This window comes from Canis aureus, chromosome 15 (assembly GCF_053574225.1).
Source record: "Canis aureus isolate CA01 chromosome 15, VMU_Caureus_v.1.0, whole genome shotgun sequence".
Lineage (NCBI taxonomy): Eukaryota > Metazoa > Chordata > Mammalia > Carnivora > Canidae > Canis > Canis aureus.
This window is the reverse complement of record NC_135625.1, coordinates 61,769,882-61,792,170: the sequence shown is the minus strand read 5'-3', so window position 1 is coordinate 61,792,170 and position 22,289 is coordinate 61,769,882. Positions and strand designations below refer to the sequence as shown.

Sequence of the window (22,289 nt, the reverse complement as noted above, 5' to 3'; positions counted from 1 at the left end):
TCCATTATGTGTACACACACACACACACACACACACACACAGCATCTTCTTTTTTTTTTTTTAATTTTTATTTACTTATGATAGTCACAGAGAGAGAGAGGCAGAGACATAGGCAGAGGGAGAAGCAGGCTCCATGCACCGGGAGCCCGATGTGGGACTCGATCCCGGGTCTCCAGGATCGCGCCCTGGGCCAAAGGCAGGCGCTAAACCGCTGTGCCACCCAGGGTTCCCCACGCAGCATCTTCTTTATCCATTCATCTGTTGATGGACATCTTGACTCTTTCTACAGTTTGGCTATTGTGCACACTGCTGTTATGAACATTGGGGTGCAGCTGCCCCTGCAGATCTCTACATTTGTATCTTTGGAGTAAATACCTAGTGGTGCAGTTAGCAGGGTTGTAGAGTAGCTCTATTTTTAACTTCTTGAGGAACCTCCATACTGTTTTCCAGAGTGTCTATATCAGCTTGCATTACCATGAAGTGTGCAAGAGGGTTCCCTTTTCTCCACATCCTCCCCAACATTTGTTGTTTCCTGAAAGACATGATCTTCAAAAGGTGAAACGAATGTTTGAGAGTCTGGAGAATAATAGTCTCCAAGGCAGTCATAACAAGGTCAAGCCATGAAGAATAGGTGAAAGAGTTTAGACAGAAGAAGATTCTGATGAAGAAGAGCCTCCAAAAATAGAAACTTAATGACTGAGGGTCTCAATAGTTCAGAGTTTGCTTCAGTCTAGGCTTTGATGATTGTTGATTTTATAACTTGGAGCAAGTGTACTGTACTTCCATGTATCTCAGTCTTCTCATCTGTAGAATGAGGAAAATAGCTCTCATCTCTCTCATAGAAGACTGAATGGAAAATATATGCATGAGCAAAGCATTTATTGGAGTCCCTGTCATATAAGCAGTGCTCAGCAAAAAGTAAATACTATTGTAATTATTATTATTTGATATTATTATGGTATCAAACAGAAGATCCTGGAATTCAAATAGACTGCACAGAACGCTAAAAGCAACCAGGAAGCAGTATCTGCCAAGATGAAGACGTGCCTGCTCCTGTGGTTGCTTGCCAGTCTCTCTAGATGCCTACAGCCAATTGTGACGGCTCTACTGGAGGTGTGTGGGGTGCTGGGACCTGGTGGTGGCAGTGCTGGTGATGACTGACTGCACAGTAGGACGTGGGAGATAAGGGGGTTATATTCCCGAGACAGGTCCCAGAACAGAAGCAACTTTGCCTCCAGGAGGCACCAGGGTGGGGAGGGGCAGACTGGCAACCGTGTTGCTGTATCTCCATGGTTGGCTCAGCCTCTCTAGGAGAGAGAGAGAGACACGAAGCCCAGGCCACAGTGGCTGTTCACAGAGCTCATGTAACAGCTCTCACCTAATCTGAATCATCCCTCCTACCATTTTCCTAGAGAAGCATCAGCCCAGAGGAAAGAAACATGGAGGGGAATAGGTGCGAGGGAGCTAGAAGTACAAGGTTGATCATCTGGGAAAGGGGAGATAAAAGAGAAGGTACAATTGATTTATATCCAAACAGACAGAAAACTTCTAAAATCCCGAATCATCATTTCAGTCTCAAGGTGATTCCTATAGCAGCCCTTAACCATGATCCCCCTTTCTACCACAGGCATCACCATTCTCCTGGTCATCCAGAAACAAGCTATGATGGCCATCTGTGTCTGTTACACTAGCTCCCTCCTCCCCAACTCCATCAGCTTCTGTGACTTTATTTCCTCCCATAAAGTTTTTCTGTCCATGTATTTACATCCCCTGCACGGTCGCCCAGGGCCAAGCCGTCACTTCCTAATTCCTGTACCACCCAAGTATACCAATGTATCTCTCATCTCTCATCTTAATCAGTCCAGATCCCCAGTACCATACCAGCTTTCCACAGCTGCAATTTTCATCATGTTAAATTCTTCCTCAGAAGACTTGAATCTCTCCTTTTGTAATGCCCAAAGTCCTGACTTTTCTTCATGACTTTCATGATACTCCATAATATGGCCTCCATAGGCATGTTAGCTGTGTTCCACTTCACTAACCATGGCCGGGGGTGGGGGGTGCTTACCTCCATCCCAACACACACACCATCGCCCAGTGCTGATGTAGGCAGGAAATACTGCTGAGGTACCATGAGAAGGACTATCCTATTTTGCCTGGGATGGGAAAACAAGGGACAGAAGTGAAATACCTTCTCTCAGAAATATGCTCACTGTGACCACAGTGAGATCTCAGTAGGATGTGGGAAAGACAGTTTCTGGCTTGGAATGCAGTTCATTCCTACACATATTTATAAAGCATCGTGGGAAGATACGAAGGAAAAAGGGACACCATCCCTGCCACTAAAGATTTGCAATCACTAGGGAGATGAAGACTCAAGCCACCTGTGGAAGAGAACACAGAATGAAAGAGTCAGTAATGCCTCCTTCTTTTGTAGAAGGTACAAGACCCCGTGAAGTGGGCAAGGCAAATATTAGACTCATTTTCTAGAGGATAAAGCTTTCTTACCTGCTTGAGAATTTAAGTGGCTTGTTTATTGTCACAGGACTAATAATTTAGCAGATGAGGGTCTCCTGGCTGTGCAGTCCTCTGCCTGCAGACAGTGAAGTTATGACATACTCTGAGAGCCATCAAGCATTCCCAGGAGCTGTGAGAGCTCTTGGCTAAGGTGGCATTTACCTGCAAATTGAAGGATCCGGGAGATTTCAATCATAGGAGAAAGGAGTGAAGAAAGAATATTCCAGAAATAAAGAAACTCCATGAGCAAGGGCACAGAGCAGGACAAGAGGAGCCACCCAAGGGCAAGATGGCTTGGGGAGTGAAGACTCCCTCCCTTTGCCTCCCCTGAGAAGCTGAGATAAAGGAGGAGGAGAGGCCTGAGTGTCTCTGCACTGATAAACAGACTCCACCCAGAGGCCAATAGCATGGGTATGGGGACAGGAGGGTCAAATGGCAGAAGTGCCCCTTCTCCAGGACAAATGAACTGGGGTGGGGGTAGGAGGGAGGCCATTTCCTGAACCCCTGTTTCCAGACTCAGCACTTAGGGTGGAATCAGCAAGGCTTCAGGGAGCCAGAGGGAAGTGAGAGACGGCAAGTCCCCTGGCAAGTCCCCTGGCAAGTCCCCTGGAGAAAACCCTTCCCTTCTGGGGTCAGATGCCTAGGGTGGGGGAGGGGAGGAATGGTCCCTTGCGCAAGGGCCCTGCCCCCCACTAGAGAGGAGGGAATCTGAGGGTTGGAGAGAAGAAATGGGAGAGAAGAGGAAGGTATCTGGAGAGGGAGGAAAGTAGGGGTGCATCCAGGGGAGGGGCCCCTTCTGAAGCCCTTCTGGGAACACTGCCCTGGATGATAGCGCCTGTGTGACGGGAAGCGTCAAAACGACCTGATATAACTCTCTTTAATGCACCCCCTTCCTGAACCAGCTTCTCTCCCCTCCCTCCTCCTCAGTTCAGGAGGGTGGAGACCAGAGTGGGGAAGAACCCAGGCTGGGGGAATGAGCCAGCCAAGTGGAATGGGACCTCCCTGGAACCAGGAGGTAAGTGCCGTCCTTGACCCTTGTGGGGCCGATGTATGACATCCCTTCCAGCCCTAGCATCCCACAAACTCTCACCCCTCATAGTCTGCTTGGTCCTTACCCAGAACAGGTGGCTTTCTTGTTTGCACATCCCTCCGGGTGGTCCGAATAGGGCTGGGTTTAGGGAGAAGGGGAATTTTCTCTCTACAAAGGGCCCCTGGCACTAACTTCTTCCTTCTCTCTCCTCTCCCTTTCTCTTCCTCACCCCTCTGTCCCAATCCCCTCCCTCTTGTGGTTTCACTTCCTGGTTCCCTGCACAGAGATCCCCAGAAGGAAGGCTGCCCACTGAACCTGGCGGACGGTGGTCCACAGTCAGGGGGGTGCTGATCGCTGGCCTGCTTTTCAGTGTGCTCCTTGGCTTCTCTGTGCTTTTGGTCTACGTTTTCCGGAGCTGTGGCCCTAGTAAGCAAGATCCTGGAATCCTCCAACCTAGTCAGCCCTTCCTCCTCAGCCGGAGGCTTCATGTTCCCTGACGTACTCACCCCTGGTCCTGTCTGACCCTCTCTTTCCTTCCCCACTCTGGACTTCTTCCAATCCTGATCCCGGGCAGTGTTAAGTCCTGTCCTTCTCATAGGGTCCCTCTGCCTTTTCCTCACCAGGCAGTCCTTTGCCGAGCCCCTTGGGGGAGCCCTGTCCCTTTCTCTCTCCCTCTCTCCCTCTCTCCCTCTCCCAGTTCTGAGCTTTTCCCCACAGGCCCCTGTAGGACGCCAGCATGTTGGGACCTCCTGGCTCGTTACTTGGCCTCTGGGAACACCAGTGTGGCCCCCTGCACCGATTTCTTCAGCTTTGCCTGTGGAAAGGCCAAAGGGACCGATTATTCTTTCCAGGCCCTTGCAAAGGAGAACACGGATCGACTTCGGAAAATACTGGGTGAGGCATTCTGGGCAAGTGGGTGACCCTGAGCCTAGAACCGTCTTGCTGTCCCAAACCTGTGTGGTTGTGAGACCCCTGGTTTGCTTCTCTTGTCACTATGGCTTGCACCTCAGTACCTCCCCTCTTCTGGTCCCTCTCATCACCTCTCCTTGCCTACTTACCCATGACTACTGCGTTCTCTTCAAGCTCTCCCTCTTTGTTATCGCTCCCACTGTGTCCCCTCACACCTGCTGCATGTAAGTTCATGTGTCCATTACTCTCAGCCGCCAGCCCCCCACCCTGCTTGTCTCCCAGAGCCCCTGTCAGTGTCACCCTCTCCCTCTGGACACTTCACAACTCACAGCATTATCTTCTGTTCTCCATGGAAACCTTGGATCTTGGTGTGCAAGCTCCACTGGAAGAAATGGGATACTTCAGGCTGGTTGGCTGGGGCGATGTGGCCAGTGGGGTGAGAAGTTGGGGAGACAGGGGTTATCTGGCTGTGTGCTAGGGAATAGATCCAGACAGGCACAGAGGGTGTGATGGAAGAGGAGAGGGCCCACCTGAAGCCCTGGGGTACAGAAGAGGCCTGTACAGGGTGGCTATGTGTGGAGAAGACAAAAGAACTGAGAGGAAAAATCTGAGGAAGGAGCTGCCACCATCTGGGAGGTTGGAAGTGGGTCCCAGGAAGTTGGAGGATGGTGGTGAAGATGGGGAATGAGACGGGGGTACTACCGGCATGTATTTCCAGCATAAGGGAACCCAGGGAGTGCATGGCCTTATCCACTGGAATTTGGGACAAATTAATGTATTCCCCCACACACCTCCGCCCCCCCCCCCCCCGTCCTCCTTTTTATGAAGAAAGAGTAGAGGCAGGCATTCCCTTGGTAGAGGGCAATGCTTCCAGTCAAGGCCCAGGGATAGAAAGAAAATGTATGCTGAGAATGAATGCTGTTCCCCATGAGAGAGTGAAGGGTTTCGGGGGCTAAGGGACAGGTGGAAGGTATTACAGGGGGACTGATTCCAAATCATATGCCTTTAGGTTATTGCCCTGTGTGTGTGTGTGTGTGTGCGCGCACGTGCGTGCATTTCCTGGGGTCTCAAGCGAGGGTCTGGACCCTGTTTCTTCTCCTTGCTAAGCCTTTCTGGATGAGTTTTCCTCCCTCCAGTCCCTCAAAGTCCTCCGGTTTCCCAAATGTTTCTAATCTCTTCACTCACCTTCCCTCTACCTTCCATTGCACCCTTTCTCCTGTACCCACAGGTGCTCCTAGATGTTCCCATCTCCCTTCTCTCCCGTGTCTTTTCCTCCCTGATTCTCTTTCATGTCTCCTTTATTTTTCTCAATCTTTCCCACACTCCCTCTCCCTGCACTTGTTCTCCCATCAAGCTGATCCAGCCCTCCTGTCTTCCCCACCCCTGCATCCCTGTGTTCCTCCCCTTCTTTCCATTTCCCAGGGAGTCTTCCTTGTCCCACCTCCCTCCTCAGCTCTATTCTCCTCTAATTCTTTCATGCTTCCTTTCTAGAAACCCCAGATTCTTGGCACCTGGGCTCTGGGGAAGAGAAAGCCTTCCAGTTCTACAAATCCTGCATGGACACGGGTGCCATCGAAGCTGCTGGGGCTGCCCCCCTGAAACACGTCATTGAGGAGGTGAGACCCTGGCCACTAACGTTTCTAGATACACAACACAAAGGGCCAATGTATGCTCAGGGCTGCCCTCCTTTTTTTCTAGAAAGGGAGGGGGTATCTCTTTCCTAGGGATCTCCAAGTTCCAGGAGGGAGATGGAAATGGCAGCACCCTTTGGAAGCATGAGAACCCTGGGTATGGTAGAGAAAGGACAGAGGTGGAGCCTCGAGGGCTCCAAGCACTCAGAGTAGAGGTCAGGAAGTAGCAGCTGTCTGAGGAAGGGGGGGACAGGTCTCCCAGGCCATCCTCCTGTGCTGAGCCCTGTCTCTCTGCTTCCCAGCTTGGAGGCTGGCGAATCTCCGGTAATTGGACTTCCTTAGACTTTAACCGAACTCTGAGCCTTCTGATGAGTCAGTATGGTTATTTTCCATTCTTCAGAGCCTATCTGCAACCTCGTCCCACCCCTCCGTACACGCCAATCATCCAGGTGAGGGATGCACTGGCAAAAATGCAGTAAGACCTGGGTCTGCTTTGAATTCTAGCCTAGCATCTTCTAGTGGAAGGTTGTGGGCTGGTGAGAGAGGACAAATGTGCAATGTAGGAAAGATTCCTATCTTGAGGGAAAACTGATGCGGTATTCAGGGGCACTAGGCGAAATTAGGGAAAGGAGCAGTAGAGCCAGTCCAGAGAAGATAGAAGTAGTTCCTATCTTCCATACTGCTTATCTGGATTACCCCTATACCCTCTTAATTAGCCCCCTTATCTCCAGTATTGCTCTCCTCTTATCTACTCTTCATTTTTGCTAGAGGGACCTTTCTAAACCAAGAGCTAATTATGCTATTGTCTCTGTTTAAATGCCTCCAATGCCTCACCAGGTCATCGTGATCTAGTTCTTAATCCTTAGCAAAGCCTTGCAAGTCCTTTTGTGATCTGACCCTTACACACTTTTCCAACCTTATCTTCTGTCCCATTCCTTGTCCCCTTTAAACCTCAAGCCACACTCCCTGACTTACAGCTTCAAGAATATCTCTCAATTCTTTGCATATATTACTCCCTTTGCCTGTGACACCCCAACCTCCCAAACTCAGCCTGGAAAACGCTTACATATTTTTCAAATTTAGGGTTGTATTATTATCTCTTCCAGGAAAGCATCACTGACATCATAGCTATGAGTTAGGTATATCCTTCTGTCCTCCCACTTTCCAAGTTCTCATCATTAAACACCATGTTAAAGACCTAAAGAACAGGACCACACCTTATTCACCTCTTGCTCAGGACCTAGTACAGGGCCAGGCATCTTGAGGCCCACAGCAGGTGTTTGCTGAACAAGTAAATAAATAAAATTTTGAAGGAGATCGGTATTGTAGTAGGCAATGCAGTGCCATCTACTTGGCCCCTGCTCTCAAAACTTCCACAAAATTATACGAGGTTGAATATACCAGAAAAGCTGTTGTTAAGCAGTATGAGGCATTCTAAAATTCAGTTCTAAAGAGTATGCTCAGGAGCTTAACTGGTGTGGCCTTTAGGGAGTAGTTAAAGATCTGAAATGGTTAAGAAATGGTTCAGAGAAGGGAGAATTTGAGCTGAGCCTTGAAACATGGTTGAATCATACAGCTGAAGGTGAAGCTAAGGGCATGGGGAGGGCTTTGGGAAAGTCCTGAGCTAAGGCAAGAGGTTGGAACGGTGTGACTCCTCTGTGGGGTCAGTGAGAAGTCTGGTTTGTTGAACAGAGGATTTGGGGGAGGGGTGAGGTGCAGTGGGAGATAGATAGGAGCAAGGCTGAAGAGGTCAGGTTGGGCCTGATTATTCCTGGCCTAAGAAGACAGATGGAGGTGATCACCTGGACTCAATAGAAAAAAAAGAACTATTAGGTCCCTTCAAATATGATGGCTATGCACTGCCCTTAGCAGAGGCAGCAATTTTGGAGGTCAGTCTGGAGGTGTTGAAGAGTCTAGATGAGCATTTTGGAGGTTCTGAACTAAGATGATTGTGGTAGAAATTGAAAAGGAAAGCCAGGCATGAAGATTTAGGCAACTTTATCCTTGTGGTGATGGTCCATGGTGATTCTAGAGGACTTGCTGGCTGATTGAATGCAGCAAATGGAGAAGTTGGGAAATGACCCCACAGTCTTGATGTGCTGTGAATTGGAGGAGGGTGGTCACCATCAACTGGATACTGGATGGACTCTGAGGGGGAAAATAGGTGGACAAAATGGACTGCAAAGGGAGTACCTCCACAGGGGCCTGGGGGCAGGGAAGGGGCATCAGACTAGCATGGTTGAGACACAGTGGACAAGGGAGAAGCATCTTAGGAAGGGGAGGGTTGTCATGGATTCCAGAGATTTCTGAGCTCAGAGAGTAAGGAATGGGAAGACACCATTAGGAAGCTTCTAGAAGGGAGTATCAAAATGGTTTTGGAAATAGATTATACAGAGTTTAAGATGAAGGCAACAAAGTTGAAGCAGGCACACAGGTGTTCTTCAAAATGTGGACATAGAATCCACATTTCTAAGGAGCCAAGCGAAAGATTTTTCAAGGTAGGGGGAAGTATACAGCTCAAGGTGGGAATGGAATATTGAAGTCAGCGCAGAAAAAGGCAAAGTGTGGGAGCAAAGATCTTCAGGACAGAATAAGGACATGTCAGGACTAAGGTGGGGCAGGTGAGGTAAGTGGCTCACTTACCTGTGTGCAAAATCAAAGAGAATATCAAAAATAGTAATCTAAATAAATATTCTAATAATATTTTTAAAAAATTAAAGCCAATGCAAAAATTCATGATAAACAAAATATCAAATTTTTGTTCATTGTGGGTTTTTTGGAAAAGAGACCTTTGTCCCGAAAACGGGCCAAAATTTTACTGTAGACTTTAAAAAAAAATCTTTAATTTTTCTTCAAAAATGGATACAAAATATGCTTTTGATTTTCAGAAAAAAATCCAGGATGTACAAAGTTTGTTATTTTAGTCAGTGTGGATTTTAGCATTGATTTTTATTCTTAAAATACCAATTAGAATATTTATCTTGCACCTGAGATAGTTTCTCATTCCCTTAACTCTAGACCTGGCCTTAGCACAGGGGATGGCTCCCTTCAGGACATGGATTAGTACACTCCTCTCTTGCTGAGCACCCCAAACTGGTTGACATACCTACCATGTCTTCATATTTCCATATCTAGACTCTTTTTCCCCCTGCCCCCTGGCCCCAATCCCTTCCTTTCTTTGTCCTTCCTGCTCCTTCTCTTTGAGGCCATCTTTTGTGGTACATTCCCCTTCTCCCCACACCTGTCCTCTCCTTCCTCCATGCTCCCCACTTCTCTCCAGTATCTCTTGTGTCCAGATAGACCAGCCAGAGTTTGATGTTCCCCTCAAGCAAGAGCAGGAACAGAAGATCTATGCTCAGGTAAGATGGCTCTGTGGACAAAGGTCAGGTCCTGATCTCTGATGCTCAGAGAAAGGCAGGGGCCTCTGGTGGCTGTGACTGAAGTTGCCCCTCCCCCAGATTGTTCGGGAATACCTGGCTTATCTGTACCAGCTGGGAACCTTGCTGGGAGGAGACCCAACCAAGGTGCAAGAACATGCCTTCCTGTCCATCTCCATTACCTCGCAGCTGTTTCATTTTGTGAAGCCTCTGGAGCAGCGAAGGGCACAGGGAAAGCTCTTCCACATGGTCACTATTGATCAACTGCAGGTGCTTTGAACCAGGGACTGGAGGAGGATGGGCATGAGGGCTTCTCTCCCAAACTTTCTTGATCTGATTTCCTTTCTCCTCATCCCTAATTCCTTTCCATCCCTAACATTCCTGGCTCTATCCCTTCCCCTAACCATCCACTTCCCCATTCCTTGTCAAACCCTGAGGAAGGGGGAAACCCCTTCTTCTGCCTCCTTTCCTCAATCCTATCCCCCTCAGCCTTTGTGTCCCTCCTCTAAGGAAATGGCCCCTGCCATCGACTGGTTGTCCTGCTTGCAAGCGACATTCACGCCAATGTCCCTGAGCCCCTCCCAGCTCCTCATGGTCCATGACCTAGAGTATTTGAAAAACATGTCTCAACTGGTGGAGGAGCAGCTGTCAAAACACAGGTTCGCCTCAGGTGGGATTGGGGAAGTATGAGGGCAATGGAAAGGGTCTCAGGACCTGGAGGCCTCAGGGACAAAGGAGATTATGAAAAAATGCATGTTGGTAAGGTCGTCCCAGGAAGATGGAGGGGATCCTCAGACACACAAGGGCAGAGAAGGGCTGGGGTGCATGGTTCAAAAGGGAATGGAGGGAACAGGAAATATGAGAGGCTTGGGAGGCACAGGGAAGGGAAGATACACATGAAACGAGGAATATAGGTGCCCAGCAAGATACAGTGTTTGCTGGGAGTAGAACTCAGCCCATGAAGAGCCTCAAAGCTATAGGAGATGCTAGAAGGCCAGTCACTAGGGACAGTGAAGGCCTTTGTGTCTTGTCAGCAGCTGGAAGGTGTGGGCAGGAGGTGGAGGCACATGAGGCCAGTGGAAGGACGAAGTGAAAGCTGGGAGTTCTCTGCGGGAAGAGCTAGGGGAGAGGCCATTCCTCAGCTGTGGGAGGATTCTGAGGCCCTTGTCAGTGAGGCTCTGTGTTGGGCTGTCATCCCCAGTGCCTGTGCTGCCACTATCTAAAGACAGTAGCTTCTTCCCAGGGCCTTGGTCTCAAGGCCCTTCTTCATAGTAACTCAGTGGCAGCAACATCTAGAAATTCTTTGTGAAAGAAGCCAAGAGCCATTCTTGTGGATGTGAGCAGGTTTATGTAAGGCTACAGAATAGGCATAAGTTGAACTGAGATATCTTGCTCGTAGAAATAGATGAATCTGTTGGTTAAATTCTTTAAGTCCAGTCTTCCTCTAGCCCACACCCTTAACTCCCTGAAACTTGAGAAGTCACCTCTGTATCTAGTTCCTTCTACTAGTACTTTCCAGCTCACACCAAGAAAAGCTCTTTTTGACCTATTCCAAGGTCAAGCTCTTATTTTCTATAGATACAGAAGAGAAGGGCCCTCCCCTCGGAGTATCGAGGTGACTACACAAAGGGAGGCTGTTCTTAAGGCATCCCCAGAGCCCTGGGTATATGTGTCCATCTCTTTCCCTCCACAGAGACTTTTTGCAGAGCCACATGATCTTGGGCCTGGTAAGGACCCTTTCTCCAGCCCTAGATAGTAAATTCCAGGAAGCACACAGATCGCTGATCCAGAAACTGGGGGAGCTGACGGAACGACCAGCCATGGTGAGTAGAGGAGATGAATTTTCCCAGATTGGGGGCTAACAGAGAATTTGCCATTTTGAGGGATAAATGTTGGTGTATCTCTCTCAGGGAGAAGGCATAAAGGCAGTGCCCTTCAATGTCTGGGTTTCCCATAGAAGCAGACAGGTTGGGCATATGGTACGTACATTGAGGACTGAGATGCCAGGTACCAGACATTTAGGCACACATCTGCCTATTTTTATGGCCTTTTGCTGAGTATTAGGGTATAAATATAAGACTAAAATTACCAGCAATTGCTTTTCCTTTGTCATGACCTTTAAACTATTTGCCTAGTTATACAGAGCTCTGTGATTTAAGGATGTGGACCTAAGGCTTAGGATTCACTGGGATGCAAGACATGAGTAGCAAGCAGTGGTCTTTCCTCTGTATAGATGATTCCAGTGTTTGACGTTCAAATGTGTTTCACAAAGAGTTCATCTCTGACATCCAGTGTGATCTGTTGGGCCACAGCATGGGCTTCATGGTCCAGATCTTGATTTATCTGAGGTAGCAGCTGTATAGACTAGACTGTATAGACTATAGACTAACCAAAGTCTACTATGTCACATAAGATGTAGAGAAACTCCTTTACCAAGACCTTTGAAACCCTAGGTCAGACACATCCAAATACAAGTGAAAGTATCTAGAATATTGGATATGCTTCAACCTCAGTAAAGGCCTCAGGGTAGTCTTGAAAATCACTGGTTTTCTTTTTTTCTTAGTAATTTCTGGACCGTTTCTGTGTCTTGGAGAAACTCACTGCTTTGGCAACCTGAAATCTCTGTGGAATTAGAGAGGGGAAATGTATGGACAGGGACTGGGAAGTAGTTATAGAGTACTGAGAGTAAGATATTTTTCTAAACCTCTTTAGCTATATATGAGTTGATTTAATCCTTGGACGGATTTCATGAGGTAGGCACATCATCTTGTTGTTTTATCATGGGGAAATTGAGGCACAAAGGCTATATAACTTGCTCAAGGTATTATAGCTAGTAAGTTGGTAAGAGCTAGGATTTGAACTCTGATAGTCTGGCTCCAGGCTTAATCATTGTGGTAAGAAACAAACAAATAAACAAACGACAACAAAAACACTCCTTTTTGGGACTTTCACTCAGGTGGGAAGTCCCCAAGAAGCTTCTTCCCAGCCTTTCTCTTGACACAGATGAAGCAGACAGAGCTCCACCTCCTCTTAGTTGGCATTGCTACAAAATCCTTGGCAACAAACTGCTTCCTGTCAATCCCAGAACCATGGTCTGATGGCACTTCTCGAAGGATGTAAGTGTGCCAATATTGAAATCACACTTTAAAGAACCTAGAAGACTTACAAATTGCTAAAGTTGCCATCCTTTATATACTTATATACATCCTTTATATCCATTACGTCCATCCTCATATAGCCATTAGGATTATAGTTGTCCTTGGGCTTGAAAGATGAGTCAGGTTCTACCAACAAACAAAAAGAATAATAACTAATGAATAGTGAATGTTATTGTACGTCAGGCACTGCTTGGAATACTTAGCAGTAAAAAAACTGGATGCTTTTATTTAACCTTCCAGAAACACTCCGAGGTCCTCAGAAAGGGCAAGTAACTTTTCCCAGACCACACAGCTCATTAAGTGAAGAAACAGACTCCAAAACAGAGCTGACTCATGAGGCTGTTTTAAATTATATACTACTCAGGATTTGAGAAATAAGTGGGTAGGAAAACAGAAAATGGGTTGGAAAATTCTTTCTACAAAGGTCAAGATAGTAAATACTTTTGGTTTTGTGGCCTATACAGTCTGTGTTGCAACTGCCCAGCTCTGTCCTTGTAGCACAAAAGCAGCTGCACATGGAGTCAATGAATGGGTGTAGCTGCGTTCCAGAAGGACTCTGGCTCACACAACAAACACTCAGAATTCCCAAGAGGGAGGTATGAGGGAGGGTTTGAATGGCAGTGGGATCTCGGGGGCAGTTGTCTAGAGTTGAAGGGGTTTTCTGGCAAAGAAAGGGACATCATTTCATTGGGACAAGGCACAGAGCAGGCTGGCTAAACTTTGGGGGCCAGATGGGGGTCCCCCACAGTAGCTCTGGCTGAGAAGAGATGATGAGGCATATGTGGAAGATGACACAGAGAGGCTGAAGGGAGGAAATCAGAGAGGATTGGAGGGGGCCCCCAAGGCCCAGTAGGCCATAGACAGTGGGATTTGGGCTTTCTCAGTATGATATGGAGGCCTACAGAAACACTGATCATTTTATGTTTCAAAAGAGTGTATTTTGAAGGGAAGTAACAGGCACTCTGATGGATGTGTGCTGTGAGAAAGAGAGGAGACTCAGATACCCCGAGGCACCAGCCTTGATGTGACCGAAATTTGTGGTATTGCCCAATGGTCATTAATTGCAGATTTCTAACCATATTCTTTGGAATGAATTTTAATTTAGAGTCTCCTAATCCAGAAAAACTAGGTCTCATTATCTGGCCATATTTTGTTGAATAGTTTTGAATATACAGTCAATGAAATGGGTGTTAAAACAGGTCTCTTTCTCTTATTAAACTTGAAAAACTGAATTTGGGGATGTAAAAGCACCATGTCATATTCGTACCTGTTGAGTGAACCTTTTCTATTCAGCCCAACATCCTGCTTTGTTCAGATAATTTTAGCCTTGTTCCAGTCCTCTGCTCTATTACCTTTCCCTTCCCACTGTTGGTCATTTGCAGTTTTATTTAGAGTATCTTCCATCTGGACTATTATTAAAATCCCAAAGAAGGAAGAACAGCAGGTCAGGTCATTGAAGACCTAGCTATAAAGTCATCTGTTTAGTTATGCAACAGATTTTACTGAGCACCTACTACGCACCAGACACTTCTCTCAGCACTTGGAATACCACACGAACAAAAGACAAAAAGGCCCCTGCCCTCAGACACTTAGATTCTGATAAAGGAAGACAATAAACTAAGTAAATAAAATATGTTCGGTGGTGATTAGTGTTACAGAGAAAGAAACCAGCAAAGGGAAAGATGGTGTGCTCGGTGGGTAGGGTGTCGCAGTTTTTGGTAGGATGGTCAGGGAAGCTCATGTGGACTTGGAATCATTGGTCACTGATGTTTCGTTATGACTCAGCCAGCTAAAAGGCCACACAAGTGACATTATCTTCCAACACAGATTTCTGCATCTCATTCACACGGACTTAATTTGTGGTTTTACCAAATGCCTGCACAAAACCAATGGCAACACAGTAAAGGAGTATATTAAGATTTGCAAAGTGCTTTCAATGCGTTCTTTCACCTGGTCTCCCAAGCAACACAGCGAGGGAGGCAAGACAGGTGTCACTCTCCTGTGGACCGCTCGTGTAACCGAAATATAGGGGGTAGGTTAATAATCCACATGTAGTAAATGCTGAATTCTCTGTTCAAAGGTAGTATCGTGGTGGTTCCTTGAGGATGAATCTGCCCAATAGATGTGTTTTCTTAGTCTTTTTAAAAAATAGTAATTTATTTACTTATTTATTTATTTATTTATTTATTTATTTATTTATTTATGATAGACAGAAAGAGAGAGAGAGAGAGGCAGAGGGAGAAGCAGAGGGAGAAGCAGAGGGAGAAGCAGGCTCCATGCAGGGAGCCCGACGCGGGACTCGATCCCGGGTCTCCAGAATCGCGCCCTTGGCCAAAGGCAGGCGCTAAACCGCTGAGCCACCCAGGGAGCCCCTGTTTTCTTAGTCTTAAAGCTTTTGACAAATTTTCAGTTCATCACCAATAGTCAAAAGTTAGGAGATGGCATGCCGATAGTGACAGTTCCAACATTTCTGTGTGCTTGTGTGATAAATGTGAAGCTTAAGCAGCGCCGGGCTAGCGATCTTCAGGAGTCACAAGTGACAGGGGCTGAGTGATAGTTTTCCTCAGCCAGGGTGTGCTCTCTCTACCCACTGACCCTTGTCCCTCCATGTCCCTTGGGTCTGATGCCAGCTGCTTCTCACTTATGCCACCATGTGGGCCCTATCTGAGTTCGTGACTCTTGGTGTCTGGGTTATTCTAGTTTGGTGAAGCTTTTAGCCCGGAAAATTGTTATTATTTTGACATTATTTGCCCTCAGTGACCCTCAAGAATCCCTTAGTAGTTACATGCTGTTTCTCAAGTATTCAAGAATGATGGGTTTAATGACTCATTTTAGAATTTTGTGTAGAAATTAATGTTAAAGATTCCTGGCTGGCCTGTAATCTCTAAAATTTACTTCCCTCTATGGCAAATCAAGAAAATTTTTGCTTCCCTCCAGACTCCTAGAATTTTTTTTCCTGATTTCTATTATTTCTACTATTTGTGGTTCTAAGGTTATATCCACAACTTATCTACTGTTCCCTAAAATTAACCTACTGAGTTTTATTGTCTTGAGTTTAAAGTATTTCTTTCATCTTTTATATTTTGGCAATGATTTTTTTCCTCTATATTTCACTCTCCACTCTCTTTTTAGAGAGAGAGCGAGCACACAGGGTGGGGGAGGGGAGGGCGGGCAGCAGCAGAGGGATAGGAAGAGAGAATCTTAAGCAGGCTCCATGTCCAGTGCAGATCCCATTGTGGGGTTCGATCTCATGAACCTGAGATCATGACCTGAATTGAAATCCAGAATCAGACACTTAACTAAGCCACCAAGATGCCCCTCTTTTTCTTTATTTGTAATATATATGGTATGCTCTATTATTCCATGTCTCGAGAGATAGTTCAGATACTTAGAACCCCCAGTAGATGAATATATAACCTGTTAGCCCCCACCTCAAGACCTACATTTATTTATAGGTTCTGGAATTTATTTTCCTGCTCATGGAAGATGTGTCCCAGCCCAACCATGACCAAAAGAATCTCAGAGTTTCACAAGCGTTTAGCAATGGGTAGTCCGAAGTGGCCTCTATGCTCTCCAGTAACCAGGTCAGAGCCTGCCGGGGCTCCGGCTATAGAGACAGTCATGGAGGAAGCAAAAGCTATTGGAAAAATAGGCAGAGATTACCAAAAGAGATCAGGAAACAACTCAAGAATCAGGAGGTGTGGAAAAGGCAGGCAGATCACAGTACCAAGCTCAAGGCTGATGTGTTTGCTGCTACCCTGGGGTGGTCCCTACCTCCCCCCAACCAACAATTCTGAGGATGCCTCAGATTCAGGCCCGTCATCAGGAGGCCTGTGGAGGACAGACAGACATTGTAAGTGGCCAGTGGAGCCTGCCCTTGACCCAGTCATGGCTGTCAGAACCAGGTTCCCTTTCGTCTTTACTGGCGCCTTTGTGTTTTAGAGCTGCAACTAATACATTATAGAAAGTGGCTGAGTCCTTATCCTCACAAGAGGGGACAAGAACACACAGATGTGGGCAACTGGGTTTGGAGCAATGTCCAAAATGGTGAATGTCCGAACAGGCAGACCCAGGAGTGTCTTCTTCAATGACAACAATACTGGCCTTCCTAGTCTGTTTCCTCTCTTGTGGGAAGCCCCTTAATCTCTCTCTCCAATCTTGGCACCAGAAAGCACAGTGGCAGCCTAACTACTTTCCCTGTGAGGAGATCTGTAGGATCTATAGGAATGAAGTCTTGAGGATTCATCCCACTTACCCCAAATTAGCATATTAGCTATTTTCTCAAAATCCTAGCTTGGCCATCCCCTAGGCCAGCTCTCTCACCATTGGCACCTTGAATGCATTTCCCAGCTGGCCTTGTGTCATCCCTGGGCCGACTTCATGATCAGCCCCTCAGAGCCATCCATGCCCACCGCAAACACCAACTCAGCATCTCTCTCTTATGTTGCTTATTTTTTTCTGTCCCCATGCTAAGAACACCCCAGTTGCCAAGGCCCTACTGAGTTTTTGTCTAACCATCTGTCCACCTTTGAAGTTGACAATATGTCCCTCATCTCATCCTATTTTCCCTGTTTTGGCCAAAAGTTTTTTAGCTCTCTGAATTCATGTTTAGTCGTTTCTTTTGTCCACTTCTCCTACCAAACAATATGGTGTCTAAAACCCATTTTCAGTCTGATCATCTTCTTTTTTGTAAGACAAAGTCCTACTATGATCCATGATAATCTTTGGGAGAATGGGGAAGGGCAGCAGAAAGAAGAGAGTAATTACCTTCTCCAATTTCCATTTAAGCAAAGAAACATGGGAGGGTGGCAGCCGTTACTGGGCTACCAGCATGGTGCATGTGGTAGGTGGGGACTGGGTGGCCAACAGACCTGCTGAGGTGAAAGGTTTGGTGTGTAGTCCTCTCCTATCCAGGAGCCTCTCTGTTCCCCAGAGGGGTGCCCCTGAGATGACTTGCTTTCAAATTCAGTAGTCAATAAATAAGGATGGTTTGCCTAATTCAAGCTCACAAAATAATCCTGGAGGACGTAAGCCCCTTTTATTACCAAGTAGCAATAGCTCCATGTTTATCATTGAAGAGGATGGTAGAGATGAGACAAACCCAGAAAGACTGGGAAAGAGAGCCTCCTCTGGGGGTAAAGGTCTAGACAAGACAGGCCTGGGGAGCTGGATGAGGAATAACTCTTGACGGGGGCCATTCATTCCAGCTTTGTCTCCGTAGCCAGCCCGCCCTCGATGGATGAAGTGCGTGGAGGAGACAGGAGCCTTCTTCGAGCCTACCCTGGCTGCCTTGTTTGTCCGTGAGGCCTTCAGCCCAAGCACCCGAAGTGCTGTATGTGAGGGCTCTTCCCCAGCCCATGTCCCTCCACCCCTTCCCACTCGGTCATTCTCTCTAATTCTATTAACTGTGCCCTTCTCGATGGTCTGGATGGTCAGGGAGTCAGGCAGTCAGAGAGGGAGAGAGCGCTATGAGAGAGAAGCCAAAGGAGGCCATGCTGCATCCCCAGGGTTTGCATTGCTTCATTGCGGGACACAAGTTGTGCATAATATGCAGGGAATTTGGACAAGTTACCTAACTTTCCTGCCCTTGTGTTTCTCCAACCATAAAATGAGAAAATTGCACTCCATGGCCTCTAAGGCTACTCCCTGTTTATCTATGACTTTTTTTTTAACAGCGCGGGAAACAACATGAAAATGGAATGATATAATCTTAAAAAGTGCAAGTAAATGAGTACTGAGTAGTCTTTGAGTGCCTACCATGTGGCTGATACCCTTGTGAACACTTTGCATGAAGTACCTTAATGCCTAGTATTATCCTAATTTTAGAGAAGAGAGAACTGAAGCGTAGAGAGGTTAAGTAACTTGCCCAAGGTCACACAGCTATGAAACAGTAGAGTCAGGATTTGAGTTCAGGCTTCTGATAACATCATCCATTTACCTCTATCAAGAATGGACACAAACAAGATGGTAGATGGCTGGGGAAGTAGTAACTACACATAACTTCCCATTATGAAGCTGGGAAGACTTCAGCTTGTTGGAAAGCTGAAATGCCCAGGAAGATGGAGAGAGGAGATGCAGGCCTTGATAAAGAGAGTGTGAGGACAAGAGCCCTTAAGGGCAGAGAAGGGAATGATGGTCCTCTTCCTCTTTCTGCTTTTTGAGTGGATTGGCTGGCCAAGGGTAAGGATGGTGTCTCCCTCCCCCAGAAGGCTGAGATCTCCCTGCAGAAAGGAACGGCCTCCCCTGTTGACTCTCAGGAGTGACCAGCTCCCACCTTCCCTTTCTGTGCTTGGCACCTCTTGCTTGGTCTCTGCAGATCTCTGTGCTCTGGGTTTCTGGTCTCCTAGTAAACATTACTTTCTACTCTCTTTCTCAGAGATCTTTCCTCTTCTCTGGTAACTTCTTGGGGTCAAGGCCCTTCCTAGCGGCCCAGTAGGCAGGACCCCAGACCAAGGCTGACCCTGATCCTGTTCCTCTCTCCTGGCCCCTTCACAGGCCATGGAACTATTCACTGCAATCAAGGATGCCCTCCTCAGTCGCCTCAGAAGGATTCCCTGGATGGATGAGAAGACCCGGAAAGAGGCCCAGAACAGGGTAAGTACCGGAGTGAGAGACAGGAGTAAGCAGGGGTGGAACTGGGTATTGGATCCAGAGATCACACTGGTGGGAGGAGAGTGCAGAGGCCCAAGGACACATGGCAAGTGTAAGCACCAATATGCCACACACATACCCTGGTGAGGATATAAAAGGTGGGACCAGGGCAGTGAACATGAGAGATTTCCTCTGATAGACTTGGGGTAGCTAGGTTTCTTCTACCTTTTGTGTCTCTCCCCAGGTAACCCAACTGCAGGTGAAGATGGGGGCCCCAGAATGGGTCCTGGAGCCATCACTGGCCAGACAGGAATACAAGGATGTGGGTCCCTGCCCTTGCCAGCTCCTCATTAGTCCTCAGCTCCTTCTCAGCCCCCTGACCAGCCTGAGTGGCAGACAATCTGTTTACCTTGGGTGATTCTAACTGACCCCTTCCTTGCCTTGGTGTCGGCTGGGTTTTATGGATGAATATCCACACTGTGGGTCTTACCAGCAGAAGAACAGAACCTTTCAGGTCACAATGAGTGTGTGTGCGTGTGTACACATGCATTCTTGTGACTTGCCTGAGTGTGTTTATCTGTGCGCTGATTCGTGTGAAGCCTGTCTACCCCAACATATGGTGGTGTCATTGTGCTGCTTTCCACTTTACTATGGGCGCCTGTATGTCGGGCTTATCTGTCGGTGTTCAGATGTGCCCAGCAGGGTATGTCAGTGTGCATCTGTATTTGTCTCTGTGTGTCCGAGTCACCTCCTGCCTTCTCCCAGATACAGCTTGGACCCAACTACCTGCAGTCCTTCCTGAGCTGTGTCCGATCCCTCCGAGCCAGAATTGTCCAGAGCTTCTTGCCGTCTTTCCTCTACCACAGGTATAAGAGCAAGGGAGACACAGACTGCATCTCAGAGATGTCCATCCGTTCAAGATTAGCCGGGGAGAAAGCTGGAGGCTTGGGGAAGCAGGAACAGTGACAGTAGTTGAGAGGGACTTCATATCTCTGGTGGCCGGGACCGTAAATGATGGAGCTGGTATTCATATGTGCTCTTCCCATAGGTGGCAGGTGTCCCCCTGGGGGGTCAATGCTTACTATTCAATATCTGACCATGTGGTAGTCTTCCCAGCTGGACTCCTCCAACCTCCATTCTTCCACCCTGGCTACCCCAGGTAGGGGCCATTCCCTGAGGGGGGGCAGGGGATTTCCCAAGTGTATGAGCAGATGTTATGATGGATGGGACTTGTGGTTGGAGAATTGGGGTCAAAAACGTTGAAGGACTCTGGGAGTAAGACAAACGTTTGTCTCCCTAGAGCCGTGAACTTTGGAGCTGCTGGCAGCATCATGGCCCACGAGCTGTTGCACATCTTCCACCAGCTCTGTGGGTAACAATGGGCCATTGGGAACCCAGGGGAAGGCCCCAAAAGAGGCCAAGAGGAGGCAAAAGGGAGGGCTCCGGGTGGGAAGGTTCTGAATCCTTTGCAATGCTTCTGGGGACAGTGCAGCCTGTGGTCGCCCCTTGTCCTCATCCCTACACCAGGACTCTGGCTGTTTCTTTACCTGACTCTGTTTTCAACAGTACTCCCTCGGGGCTGCCCAGCCTGTGACACCCGTGCCCTACAGGGGGCGCTGCTGTGCCTGAAACGCCACTATGCGGCCATTCCGTTACCCAGTGGAACCTCCTTCAATGAATCTCAGACGTTCCTGGAGAATGCTGCCGACGTTGGGGGGCTGGCCATTGCACTGCAGGTGACTCCCATCCCAGGGGCCAGGATCTACCATTCCTCATGCAAACAGATGGGGATCTTTTCTCCCCCACAGATCCCTCTTTTCTAGGATATCCATAAATCTCACAAGTACATCTTTCCCTGGCTTAGACCAGTGTGTCTGTGCAGAACTTGGGCAAAAGGGACACGAACAGGTTTTGGGTATTGCGTGGGGGGCATCAGACTTCCAAACGGTGGTGTGTCTGGAATCTGAGGGCTCCTCGCCATCCTGCCCCCATGTCCAGGCATACAGCAAGAGGCTGTTGTGGCACCGCGGGGAAACCGTCCTGCCCAACCTGGACCTCAGCCCTCAGCAACTCTTCTTCCGAAGCTACGCCCAGGTAGGCAGCCACCACCTCTCCCCACGGCCTGCTTCACGTCAGGTAAGTACCCTACTGATCATGCTTAAAGAATGGCTCCTCCCTGAAACGCCTTCCCCCAAAGAGTCCCAACCCTCTGCCACAGAAGTCCCCATTGTCATCTTTTCATACATGCCACTTGGGACCATCTTTTCACATTACTATACATTCTTCTACCAAATTTGACACCCTCTTCAAATAAAACTCCACTGCCAAATCCCTCTCTGGGATGAACCCAGCTCAAATGAGCCTTCAACAGACTGTCTATAGACCACATTCCTTGTCGGAGACCTCGCCCCAGTTGTCGTCCCCACCTGACATAGTGCCCTAAGTACCATGTGCTCCCTCAACAGACATTGCCCCCACTTCCTCAGGATGCTCAAAGGTCCCCTTACAGAGGTTTTTCAACAAACCCCACCTCTCAGTCACTTACAAATGGTCCGATCGCACAACCCCAGCCCTTCCTTGCACACCTCCTGCCAGAATAAGTGACCTACAAATGTGTTGTCCTACCCCTGCTCTCATCTCTGCCTGCTGTCCCTAGTCACCGCCTTGACACCAGATCTGCCTTGTGCCAAGGCACTGACCCTGATCTACCCTACGATTCTGCTCTTCTCCTTACTCTGTGTGTACCTCTCTTCCTCCACAGGCGATGTGTAGGGAGCCGGGCACCCAGGAGCCTCATGATCCTCACAGCCCTCCCACCCTTCGAGTCCACGGGCCCCTCAGCAACACCCCTGCCTTTGCCAGACATTTCCACTGTCCACGCGGTGCCCTCATGAACCCCTCCAGCCGCTGCCAACTCTGGTAACCTAGCTACCATAGAGACTTCACTTCAGATGTCACAACATCTCCTTGCTCCATCCATGGAATCAGGCGATAATCTCCTTTCCCCATCCCTTCCAAAAATAAAAGCTGGCACATGGCATAGGTCTGTCCATGAATGACTCTTTCCTGATATGTT

The 22,289-nt window shown here is 47.9% G+C and overlaps 2 protein-coding genes and 1 long non-coding RNA gene across 7 annotated transcripts in view; 2 read left to right on the top strand and 1 right to left on the bottom strand.

Annotated features, from left to right (window-relative positions):
• LOC144285016 (uncharacterized) overlaps positions 1-3,527 on the top strand; it is a 293,890-nt gene extending 290,363 nt beyond the window's left edge. For all 5 annotated transcript variants that reach the window (XR_013353385.1, XR_013353390.1, XR_013353389.1 and 2 more), the window contains 2 exons: positions 970-1,113; positions 1,628-3,527. The gene's annotated coding sequence lies outside the window, so the exon portion shown is untranslated. The remainder of the gene's footprint in view (positions 1-969; positions 1,114-1,627) is intronic.
• Positions 63-3,289, bottom strand: LOC144285020 (uncharacterized). Its single transcript, XR_013353402.1, has 4 exons — positions 2,680-3,289; positions 2,509-2,593; positions 2,069-2,384; positions 63-804 (listed from the first exon to the last, which is right to left on the bottom strand). It is a non-coding gene; the product is annotated as an uncharacterized LOC144285020 (long non-coding RNA).
• Positions 3,456-22,255, top strand: KEL (Kell metallo-endopeptidase (Kell blood group)). Its single transcript, XM_077850226.1, has 18 exons — positions 3,456-3,532; positions 3,832-3,973; positions 4,265-4,441; positions 5,948-6,072; positions 6,390-6,536; positions 9,384-9,446; positions 9,546-9,734; positions 9,975-10,123; positions 11,158-11,287; positions 17,844-17,954; positions 19,118-19,216; positions 19,458-19,535; positions 19,979-20,079; positions 20,262-20,372; positions 20,514-20,581; positions 20,780-20,949; positions 21,212-21,307; positions 21,975-22,255. The coding sequence occupies exons 1-18, from the start codon at positions 3,491-3,493 to the stop codon at positions 22,134-22,136; spliced, it is 2,160 nt and encodes a 719-aa protein (XP_077706352.1). The 5' UTR covers positions 3,456-3,490; the 3' UTR covers positions 22,137-22,255.
• Positions 22,256-22,289: the final 34 nt, after the last annotated feature.

Bases quoted from the DNA above. Each gene is read 5' to 3' on its own strand.
- KEL (XM_077850226.1), top strand. From the start codon at position 3,491: ATGAGCCAGCCAAGTGGAATGGGACCTCCCTGGAACCAGGAG. The intron at 6,073-6,389 runs GTGAGACCCTGG...TCTGCTTCCCAG, and splicing joins TGAAACACGTCATTGAGGAG to CTTGGAGGCTGGCGAATCTC. The intron at 19,536-19,978 runs GTGGGTCCCTGC...GCCTTCTCCCAG, and splicing joins CCAGACAGGAATACAAGGAT to ATACAGCTTGGACCCAACTA.